Source organism: Rhincodon typus, chromosome 7, assembly GCF_021869965.1.
Source record: "Rhincodon typus isolate 14 chromosome 7, sRhiTyp1.1, whole genome shotgun sequence".
Taxonomy (NCBI): Eukaryota; Metazoa; Chordata; class Chondrichthyes; order Orectolobiformes; family Rhincodontidae; genus Rhincodon; species Rhincodon typus.
The window spans coordinates 61,229,588-61,241,929 of record NC_063338.1 but is presented as its reverse complement, the minus strand read 5'-3'; the positions used below and the strand labels follow the sequence as shown (position 1 = coordinate 61,241,929).

Below are 12,342 nucleotides of genomic sequence, written 5' to 3'. Positions count from 1 at the left end.
TCTGAGGAATTTAAGGGGGGTGGCTGCAAAGATAATGGAGATAATGTACAAAATATTCCAGGACTCACTGAATTCTTGGAAGGTTCCAGTGGGTTAGAAAACTGCTTTTGTGACACCCCTTTTCAAGATGGGAGGAGACCAAGCAAGATCCTGGAGGTCAGTTTATCCCAACAACAGATGTCAAGCTATGGTAGAGTCCATCACTAAGGAGGAATAGTGGCACATTAATGAAATCAAACATTCTCCAAAAAATTGCACCATAGAAATTTAGGTGTTCTTAAGCAATGTTAGCTTGCAGGTGCAGCAGGTAATTAAGAAGGAAAATTGAGTTTGTTCCTTATTGCTAAGGGCTTAGAGTTTAAAATAGAGAAGTCTTATTACAAAGTGTTGGTGAGGCTGGCGCTGGAATGCTGTGTACGATTTTGGTCCCTATATCTTTTCTAAAACATATGGGTTTGGAGGCTGTTTTAAAGAGATTCACTTGGCTGACTCCTGTGATGAATGATAGAATCCCTAAAGTGTGGAAACGGGCCCTTCGGCCCAACAAATCCACACCGAACCATCTCAACCAGACCATCCGTCTATAACTTACCCAAGTTACACATCACTGCACACTATGGGCAATTTAGCATGGCCAATCCACCTTGCCTGGACATATTTGGACTGTGGGAGGAAACTGTAGCACCCGGAGGAAATCCCTGCAGACGCGGGGAGAACGTGCAAACTCCACACAGAAGGTTGCCCGAGGGTGAAATCGAACCTGGGTCCCTGGTGCTTTGAGGCAGCACTGCTAACCACTGAGCCATCATGCCACCCAAGGGGCGGTTGACTTATCAAAAAAACTTAATAAGTTTAAATCTTTAATCATTGGAGTTTAGAAGCATGGGTGTAATCTTCTTGAAGAGTCAGAGTCCTACAGCATGGAAACAGACCTGTCAGTCCATGCTGAACGTAATTCCAAACTAAACTAATCCCACCTGCCTGCTCCTGGCCCATGTCCCTTCAAACTTTTCCTATTCATCCAAATGTCTTTTAAACATTGAGGAAGTGGTGGATGTGGGTAAAATTACATTGTTCATTCCACATGCTAACCACCCTCTGTGAATTAAAAATAAAAATTGCCTCGTGTCTTTTTTAAATCTTTGCTCTCTCCTTTAAAAATGTGCTCCCTAGTCTTTAAATCCCCCCATCCTAGGGAAAAGAAAACTACCATTATCTCTATCTATACCTCATTATATTATAAACCTCTGTCAGGTTGCGCCTCAATCTCCTACACTCCCATTGGAAAGAAGTCTGAGCCTATCCAGCCTTTCTTCATAACCCAAGCCTTCCATACCTGGCAACATCCTGGTAAATCTCTTCTGAACCCTTTCAACCTTGATAAAATCCTTTTTCAAAACATACAAGATTCTGAGGGGTCTTGACAGAATTGTGGAGGTTTAGATCAAAAAGTATTGAGAGAAGGTAGTTTATCCATCAAATCACTCAATATTTTTGAATCTGGGATGAGCTGATGCAAAAGATGAATTGATGCCTTGGGCAAATCAGCCATGATATTGAGTGACTGGGCAACATCAAAGTGGTAAATTGCTACTCCTCTTATGTTCTTTGCATACCATTTTCTTTCATCACTTAGTTCGTTCACTGTTTGAGTGGGAGTAGCATCTGTACAAATTGCAATCATCAATTCCCTTTTCTTTGGGCAAGTGTGTTCATGACTTCTATACGTCATTAAAATTGTGAAATTATCCATTGAAGTGGTCTCAATCTTTCTGTGGAAATCCCTATCTGATGTCCGGTCTTTTTGTAGGCTTCATTGCAGAACGTTTTTCAACCTTGTATGTTAAGTTTCTATACTGCATCAGGATGCTAAGTAGCTAAGTTTTTGTGTATTGCTGGATTCAGTCGTCATATGAATTCTTTCTGATCTGTCTTAATAGACAAATATTATAGCCTCATATTTTGCATAACTTGTTTTTAACAGTATTTACTCTTTTTATTGATTAATGACCACAATGGGAAATATGTCTTTATGGAAATATCTAATTTGCTACATTAGAATGATGACACCAATTTTTATTCTTTTCATCTTTTTACAGACAGTAAGAACATTCTCCCTGAAAGGTATGACAAGTAAACTTTTTGGGCAGGAAACACCGGAACAAAGAGAAGCTAAGCTAAACATGTTGGAGGAGCAAATTGCTGATGGAGAGGAGCTTGTGAAGGCCAAGAATCTTGAATGCGAGTAAGGCCAGCAGTACAACTTGTATGTTCTACTGCTAAACAAATCTTGTTGACTGAAAGTATTGTAGCATTGATTTTGTGCAGACTTTAGTAACTAATTTTGGATTTGTATTAAAAAAAAATTGTTTAGAAGTTCTACTAGATTTGATAGGTTTTGAGTTTTGAAAGGGGTCATTTTCAGTAGTGTTTTTTGGAGTCCTTCCTTTAACTTTGGACTATTCAGAGTGCCTTGATTGTAGATTTTAAATTGTTCAGAAGTCTGAGTACAGAATCTATGCCACTTGTGCATTTTGATAGCTTTAATGCAACTTGCAAATATAATCTGTACTGGTTTAAAGTGGTTAAGGAATGAGCCATTCAATATTTATTTATCAAAATATTGACTATTAATTTCTCACCAATCTGTGTTTAAAATGAGACCTTGAACAAACCTGAACCATTCTGCTTTCGGGAACGTTCTTTGGGGATGTGAAATTATCCAAAGTAAAGAGATAAACCATTGACCAGGAGATTTCACTTGAAAGGTTTAGCCATGCAGTGCAGCAAATGCCCATTCCCACCCCATACTGTTTGGTACCCTGTTTGTCCAAATTAATCTTTGAGTATACTTTGTTTTCTGAGCTTTTTTGAAGTTTGTAGACTAATGTGTTAGGTAACAGGATGGTGCTATCTCTCGAGGATACTTGGAGATGTGCATATAAATCATTTGAAGGCAGAAGGGCAGGTTGAGCAATTGATTTTAAAAGCATAGGAATCCTAGGTTCATTATTCATGGAGTGTCAAAGCAAGGAAGTAATGATGTCCCTTTTTAAAAAGTGATTTGATCTCCACTACAATATTGTCTAATTCTAGACACCACTCACCTGCAAGAATGTAAAGGCATTAAAGAAGGTGTAGAAAAGATTGATTTCCCCACTTTCACTTAAGAAGTTAAAATGAGGAAGCTGGGATATTTCCTTTTAGCAAAGGAAATTGAAATGATATTTTTAGGGCATTGTTCAAAATCATCCTGGGTCTGGACAACGTAAATAGAAGGAAACTGTTTCCTTGGCAGAGGGGACAAGAACCAGAGGAAACGGATTGAAGGCGATATGATTAAATACTTTTTTATACAGTGAGTAGACTGAATCTGGAAAGTTGCCTGAGGCTTGGAGGTAAATCAAATGGTGGCTTTGAAAAGGGAATTTGATAAGCAACTGAAGGAGAACAAAAATTGTACGTTATGAGGTTAGGGGTTGGGGCTAGTTGAGATTCACATAGTACAATTGTTTATTCATTATTGCATAACACTGATTTCATTCCAAGTAAATGTGATGTGCTTTTGGAAATTTGAGGTATTTCATAACTTCAAAAATACAAACCTACCAGCCTTTGCACCCACCCAGAATCTGGGTTTTGCACAATTGAATGTTTGTCTGCATTTCAACAATTGAACAATATTTTTGTGTTTCTGATTGGCTCAGTGGTTAGCACTGCTGCCTCTCAGTACCAGGGGCCTGGGTTCGAATCCAACCTCGGGTGACTGTCTGTGTGGAGTTTGCACATTCTCCCCGTGTCTGTGTGGGTTTCCTCTGGGTGCTCCGGTTTCCTCCCACAGTCCAAAGATGTGCAGGGTAGGTGAATTGACCATGTTAAATTGCCTGTAGTATTCAGGGATGGATAGATTAGGATGGTTATAGGGGATGGGTCTGGGTGGGATGCTCTGAGGATTAGTGTGGACTTGCTGGGCTGAAGGGCCTGTTCCCACACTATAGGTATTTTGAGTTCCAAAATATTGTAGTAGCTCTTTCACACGATTGCTACTTTTGTAAAGATGCTTTCACTTCAAAGTCCCTCTTTTCAGCTACATAAGGTTCTTTTTAAGGTGAATAACTCTTATAAATGAAAGCCTTTCTTGACAACTCTTGTTGAAATATCTTAACCCCAATTTACCCCCTTGCCTTCCAATACCAAGGAGTGCAATTTCTTGTCAAAGTTGTTTTTTCAAAAAAAAAAAAAAATTTCTACCTGCTTTGTGGTGGAGTCTGTTTGCCACATTCAATTTTGGGTATAGTTTTGGGTACAACATCCACTTGGGGTAAAATCTAATCTGCTTGAACTGTTGTCTCCTAGGCAAGGATGGCAGATTCCCTTTGCTAAAGGACATTATTGAGCTTTATGGCTTTTTGAGAAAATTGCTAATAGTTTCATCGTCACCTTTTACTGAAATTAGCTTTTCAACTTCAAACTTAATAGTTTTTAAATTCCATTGCTGTCATGATGGGATTTAAACTCATGTCCCCAGAAGATTATCCTGGGCTTCTGGATTACTATTTCAGTGACATTACCGCTATACCATTGTCTGCCTGGTTTTCCTTGGAGCTTCATGAATTTGAACAAGTTAGAGGTATAAGTGCCATTTACTGATGCTTGCTTTCCTCTGGTGTGGGAGTTCTGTATGCCTACACCAACTTGCTCTTGTACTTTTCCATGATGGATGTGTCTTCGGCTTAATTCACTCTGTCGTTAACTTTTAAAACTTCAAGGTGGATCCCAGTTCTGAGTTCCTTTTAAATTCAGGCTTGTATTATGTTTACATTCTGTTTTGATATCAAATTTTAGAGATTTCATGAAGGATGCCTGGGCAGACATTGAGCGCTTTAAGGAACAGAAGAACAATGACCTGAAAGAGGCTCTTATCAGTTATGCAGTAATGCAGATAAGCATGTGCAAAAAGGTGGGTTGGTCATTAATGCAATTGCCTTTTTTAAAACCACCATGGATGGAATGACATGAGTGAGGAGAAAATTGAATCTCGTAAACATAAATCTTCATGATCATCTGCATGTTTAGGGATTGAAAGTATTTTGCCACAATTTTTAATTGCAAATGTTCTGCTTTTGAGGCTATACTCAACTGAAACTTGACCTTTGCAGTTGAGATTCAGACCAATTTGAAAATGTTCAATTGAACCAAGCTAAACTTTTTTTTTTCAGTTTTGAAAACTGAACAGTTCACTGCTGTGGCTTAGAATTGACTTTAGGAGTCCATATCTTTTGTCCTAGTTACAAAAATGTTAGACGACAATGCATTTCAGTGATTGTTCCTGTTGTGATTATATTCTAAGATGATGGCTGTCATACTAGAGGAATATGTGAGATACTCTCTTCCCAAGTCTCTTATTCTTCACCAGTTCAATGAAAAATGCTTTCGCCTTTCCTGTCATCTATTTTCTCTTTGCCCTCTTGCCCCATCAACACTATGGTTATACTGCCTATGAAACCTCACCAGGAAGCTGGAGCCTATAATTTCTTTAGTTGGCACCAATCCATCTTTATTTTTTTTTTAAAAAGAGTTGTCTCTGTTTTGATTTGTTTGTGTTGAAATGCTTCCAAATTGGTCTAAATGGTGGTGAGGGATTGCATTTGTTCTAACTTATCAGATTTCTGAAAGCAAATAAACACCACAAGTCACGAATGTTTGTACAAATTTGCTGAGTTGATTCTTAATTTTTTGGGAAATATACAACTTGTAGGGGTTAATATAGTTTTTTTTTGGTGCATGCTCAAGTGCACAAACTTGAAATGGTACTTCAGTAAATAGTCAGTCAGGCCATAATTTCTGCCTTTCTTGAAACTTTTGGTTATATTTGGATTGTGACTAAACCCGGTAAACAAGTTTTCTGTTGAATAGCTATTTATGGTGTCTCTCAGTTGAGATTCTTGCCACCAACAAATTGTAAGACTTGGGCACTTGAATCCTTCATATTTTGACTACTTGGAGGGAAATTCAGTAACTTTTTTTGGTCGTGTTAATGCATATTAACTGTAGTCAGCTTATGATTGAACTGAACTCCTTGTTAATGGATACTAATCGTTAACTTGGACTGTTTTTGGAACAAATGCACTTTTCAAATTTATCAGTGTTTCCTTTTATTAGACCAAGCCTTTTAATTTCCCTAATAATGAGGACAATTTCCAACACTTTGAGCATTGTGTTTAAAAATTGTACAGACTATAGGCATATGGGATGGTTGAAGTTGTTGCTTATGTATTCATAATTATGTTGAGGGATTAATCAAATCTGAAGGGGTCTGTATGATAAATTGGTATGATTTTTCTTTCAGAAGAGTGAATAAAATAGTGTGAATTCATTTTAATGACTTAAGATGTGGAACCCAATGCAGTGTGCCTTTAGGAATCAAATCAAGACCTGCTCTAATTTAACTTTGTGGTATTACTATAGGCTCCCATCTTTTTTTTTTTCTCTCTCCTTTTGAAAAATCTGGATAATTTAACTCTGCATTGAAGACTATTCTAGTGCTTTACTAGGAGACTAAATGGCTTGACTTTTCACCATAGTATATAGAATAGATATCATAGTTGAGTAAAATAAATGGAAACAGGTTATTATGGTTTAGCTGTGCAGATCTCTTAAAGCACAAAATTTAAGATTATTGTTTAGACTGTTTGCTGCTTGCCTACTTTTTTTGGAAAGAAATTTTATGACCTAATACTCCAATGTAAAAGTGGCATTTATGATCAGCATTAATGAGTTCTGAGAATGGCCCAAGAGCAGCTCAAGTTCAGCACTTTTGACTGTTTTAGATGTAGCATGTATGTTGAGTGGCACTGAAAATGACATGTCAAATTCTCAGTGGAGGCAGGGGTTTGTTTTTGGTCACTATCTTGGAAATTGAAACTTCCTTTGATCTCCTCTCTCCCGCCCTGCCACCCCCACCCTGGCTGGGAAATCTAGAAACATAGAAACGGGGTTGGCCATTCAGCCTTGTTTGAGCCTGCTCCTCCATTCATTATCATGATCAATCATCCAACTAAATAGTCTGTTCCCACTTTTCCCCTATATCCTTTGATCCCTTTAGCCCCAAATTCTTATAACTAACCTATTCTTGAATTCATGTAACGTTTTGGCCTCAGCTGCTTTCTGTAGTAACAAAAATTCCACAGGCTCGCTGTTATGTCGGTGAAGAGATTTCTCCTATCTCATCTTATTCATAAATTTATCCTGTATTGTTGCAAGCTGACTTGTCTTGTGCTCTCATTATACAATCCTAAATGCTCCCCTACCCTGCCCTGCCCATTCAGATAATCCATCTTCCTGTTTTTGCATTGAGTCAATAGCTCAAATTTGTCTGCACTTGTACTGCATTTGCCGTGTGTTTGCTTACTCTCACTCGGTTTGTCCGAATCACGCTGAAGCATTTCTGCATGCTCCTCTCAGCTCGCCATTGCTTTTCTAAATGGCAGTCAGTGACCAAGGATCCTACGTTGTTTCCTGTCTGTCAACCAGTTTTCTATCCCCTCAATACTCTAGCCACAATCCCATGTATTTTAATTTTACACTCTAATCACTTGGTGTTGGGACTATTTGGAAAGCCTTCTGAAGGTTTCAAATAAACCATATCCAGTGGCTGTCCCTCATGTAACTCTACAAGTTACATCCTCTAAGAATTCTAGTAGACTTATTAAGCATTACTTCCGTTTCAAAGGTCCATGCTGACTCTGCCCAATCCTGTCACAATTTTCGAAGTGCTCAGTCACATTTTTTCTGAAGAAGGGTCTAGGCCTGAAACGTCAGCCTTCCTGCTCCTATGGTGCTGCTTGGCCTGCTGTGTTCATCCAGCCCTGCGCCTTGGTGTCTCTCAATTTTCAAAGTGCTCAGTTATTGAGTCTTTCACAATGGATTCTAGCATTTCCCTACTACTGAACTCCGGTTGACAGATTTATAATTTCTGCGTTTTTGTTTGCAACCCTTCATAAATAGAGGGGTCACGTTAGCTATCTCCAATCTGTTCAAGCCCCACTCGTGTGTTTGGAATCTCGGCTTTATGCTCCAGTGAAGTACTAAGAAAGGTCTTGTATTTAGGCTCAGATATTAAACCGAGGCCCCATCTGTTTGCTTGGATGGAAAATATCCCACAACCCTACTTTTGAAAAAAAGAGCTTGGGAAGTATTCCCAGAATCCTGGCCAATATTTGTGCTCCAAATAATGTCAAACAAAAGCTATCTGGTGGTTCATTGATTGCCTTGTGGGAGTTTGCATACAAATTGCCTGCCTATTGGTTTCCTACACTAAAATAGCTTTGAAAGTACTTCAGTGGCTGCAAAATGCTTGGTTTGTCATGAAAAGTTCTATATAAATGAGTTTTTAAACCCAATTTATTTATGAAAATGCATGTTTTTTCTTTTGTAGGGAATTCAAGTCTGGACCAATGCTAAGGAATGCTTTAGCAAGATGTAAACGTTTACTTTCAATAAACTTGAACCTTGGATAATAGAAGCACAAGGAAAGCTAGAACTCAGAAATTATTTGAGCACATGGAATCCTTTTTACAGTGATTGTATATTTATCTTTCAATCCATTTGCTTGAACTGGCACAAAGAAACTTTTGTGAGAAAATGTCTTGCTAATAAAATTTAAAAATCATGTTTCTTGGGATGTGGGGTTAAGGGAAAAGCAGGCAGAGAATTTCATTCTATTTCAGAAACTAATCCATGTGCTATGCTGGGTTTTTTCCTGTAAATTTGAAAGCCTTCAGATCATTTCCAGATGTGAATATATTCTGCCAATTTTTTTTGTGCAGTTTTGCATTGGCTTTCAACAAAGCTTATTTCCATAACTCTTAATACAATGGACAGCTGCTCATATGTAGATTTGTACAATGTCTTAATTTCATCTGTGTTCAAAATATCCTGTTTAATTAGTCTCAATAGAAGGTTCCAGCTTTACTTGATTCTTTTGGCTGAACTTCCAGCATTAAACAAATCAATAGATAAACATTCAATGCCTAGAATTTGGCTGAGATATAGAAGACATGATTTGCAACCAGCCAATCCTAATAAATGATTGGTCACACCAGAAGTTAACAATCTTCTATAACCATGTAGGTTATCTAATCTTTTTATTAACATAAAATTTGAATAATTTCAGTGGTTTTTATGGTCTGGACAATGTGTACAGTTAGCAATCATGATTTGCAAGTGACAATGAAAGTCAATTTCTTTCACAACCTCATTTGAGAAACTCATGAATGTTATTACCCAGTTTATCTGTAGCTTTGATATTCCAGCTTTCGAAAACTTGTAAATTTCGAAGTTTACATTTTGACAGATGACTGCCATCCCTTCAAACCTCAATGAGTACCATGCACATCTAAATAAATGTGATTTTAAAATAGCAACATTTAGTTAATAACACTACTCTTTTGTAATTGTCTCTTGAAACTGTTTTAGTCATTATTTAAAGACTAATGGGGTAACTTTCTTTCTCTAATTTCAGCACAAGTGTTGAAGGGAAATTGCTTTTTCTACTCATGGTGGTTTTTTCTATTCTAAAACTCAGTTGGGGAACGCTTATTCCCATGATAATTATGTTTTTGTGTAGTAAGAAAAGCAAAGAATTCCCTTCAGTTTTCTGTATTTGTTCTAACTTGAGTAGTATTAAGCTGTGCTGGAACAACCATGCAGGTCATTTTAAACATTCTGCTAACCAACCACCAGTTGAGAGTGGATGGCAAAAGGGATAATTTGAACATTTATTAACACTACCTGTTTAATGACCAAAAAAAAAAGTGATTTTTAAAAAGATGAAGTGACTTAAGTGATTCCATTTAATACTTTGTTGCCTTTTGCAGTTTCAAAATTTTGCCTTTAAATGCCAAAACAGAATAAGTAACACTAAAATGAAGGTGCCTTAAATTTTCTGCCAATTTTGTGCTTATTTGTCTGTATGTGTGTACTGCATGTTCTGTTTGCTTTGATTCCATCTTGGATTGCTCAACAGGTTGCCTGAAAATTCATGTGTAGATAAAACCAGACAATACATTGGAGTTTGTAGAAGAATAAAAGGAATCCACAATCCCACTGTGCCAAAAATGCTGAATGAATAAATATGCTTTTAAAAAGCAAGTTTTGTGCTTCTGTTTTCCATTTTTTGTTTCTTCAGTTGTAAATTTGATCACCACAAGCAAGGTGAGGACCGAGATGCTTTGTTGTTCAATGTCGATTTTTCACTAGACTAACAATGGGAAAAATAAATTAACTTTGTTAAAAGACATGATTTTTATCATTTCCTTTTCTCTCCATTCTCTGAGTCATTGGCTCTAAAAGATCAGAACGGAAGGAGGTGACCAGAATTGATATTGCTGACCACCTTTATGCATCCTGGTGGAAGGGATAAGTTTTTGGGTGGCAATCCTGAGGGACAGTGTTGATTATGTTTACACATACCTAGCCTTGCTTCTTGCTGAGCTGTGCTTTTGTGTGGTGTGCATCAGAAAATGTAGCAAACTTTACATATAAAAGCAAGTTTATAAAACTGAACTAATTCTCTTCAGCTGGAGAAGAGGGACAGGTCTTTGAAGGCTGTCTACATTGGCAAATTGACAGTTAATTTAAATGTACTGGTGGGAGAGATGGCTGGTTTGCAATCCAGATAATAGAATCCCTACACTGTGGAAACAGGCCCTTTGGCCCAACAAGTCCACACCGACCCTTGGAGCATCCCAACTAGACCTACCCCCTATAACCCACATACCCCTGAACACTATGGGCAATTTAGCATGGTCAATCCACCTAGCCTGCACATCTTTGCACTGTGGGAGGAAACCCATGCAGATACAGGGAGAACGTGCAAACTCTGCACAGACCGTCGCCCGAGGCTGGAATCGAACCCGGGTCCCTGGTACTGTGAGGCTGCAGTGCTAACCACTGAGCCACCGTGCTGCCCCAACAATGCCAACAGCATGAGTTCAATTATTGTACTGGCTAGGGTTACCATGAATGGCTGCCCTCAAACTCTCCCCTCATCTGAGGTGTGCTGACCCTAAGGTTAAATCAATTGTCCCTCTAATGAGAAGGCAGCCCTCAGGTCCAGTAGGACTGTGGTGGCTTTACCTACCAGCCTTAGCCCTTTAAACATTTCACAGAAATGTTATGTGAAAATCCAACAAATCCTTTTCTTAAAAAAATTTATGGATGTGAAGCAATTTGACATGTTTCTTGGTCCCCGATGATTGCACTAGCAGTCTTGCAACTGCCCATTAACAATTGTATACATGACTTAGTTGTCATTAGCTTTCAATTCTGATTTAATCTAAGTTTCCCCGTAGCACAGCCTCTGTTACTGGAAGAAGCAAAATGGTGTGATAGTGCTGTCGTAGACGGAGGGGAGCTATTGTAGCACGTGGGGGGTACTGAGGCACTGTTGTCTGTGTGGTTTGCATGTTCACCTCATGTCTGCATGGATTTTCTCCAGCTGCTTTGGTTTCTTCTCGCAGTCCAAAAATGTGCGGTTTAGATGGATTAAACATGCTAAATTGCCCAGTGATGTGCAGGCTATAGATTGGGAAGCTCTGCAGAGGGTCAGTGCAGACCCAGTGGACAGTATGGTTGCTATCTGCACTGTATGGCTTCTGTAATTCTATCATTTGTGTAGGAAAGCTTTCGTTACGAACGTGCAGATGGGTGCTCTATAATGGGGAAGAAAAATTGATGCAAACCATGACTGGAAATAACATTTTGCACAGATAAATGGGGAAAGTAGGCAATATTTTATGACATACGGATCCACGTTTGTGGGCATGCAAGGTAAGATATCTTCTGATAATAAGCAAGAGGCTAGGCAATCAGCCAGAAAAAAATACAGATGTAGTTCAGATATAATTTTAATGTTGTATACTTTCTGGTCCTTTTTTTAACTGTTTCCATTTACAAATTTCTATATATTCATTTGCCCAAGTGAGCCTGTCCCTAAAATTGCAGTCATAGAAATTAGGAAAATTCAACCCACTGAGCCTACTCTTTTATTCAGTATGATCGTGCCTGTTGCCCTATCTCAATGCTGTTGTCCCGTTCTCACCCAATATCCATCGATTCGTCAATTTAAAAACCAAAAGAACTGCGGGTGCTGTAAATCAGAAACAAAAACAGAAGTTGCTGGAAAACCTCAGGAGGTCTGGTAGCATCTGTGAAAAGAAATCGGAGTTAACTTTTCGCGTCCATTCTGAGGAAGGGTCGCCGGACCCTAAGTGTTGGGTCTGATTTTTCTCCTAGATGCTGCCAAACCTGCTAAGCTTTTCCAGCAACTTCTGATTTTGT

General features: G+C 38.4%; 1 protein-coding gene across 1 annotated transcript in view; it reads left to right on the top strand.

Annotated features, from left to right (window-relative positions):
- Positions 1–10,152, top strand: part of snx4 (sorting nexin 4) — a 59,940-nt gene extending 49,788 nt beyond the window's left edge. Inside the window, exons 12-14 of the mRNA XM_020526792.2 lie at positions 2,100–2,245; positions 4,846–4,960; positions 8,438–10,152. Coding sequence (XP_020382381.2) covers positions 2,100–2,245; positions 4,846–4,960; positions 8,438–8,485 — 309 coding nt within the window. The 3' untranslated portion in view covers positions 8,486–10,152. The remainder of the gene's footprint in view (positions 1–2,099; positions 2,246–4,845; positions 4,961–8,437) is intronic.
- Positions 10,153–12,342: the final 2,190 nt, after the last annotated feature.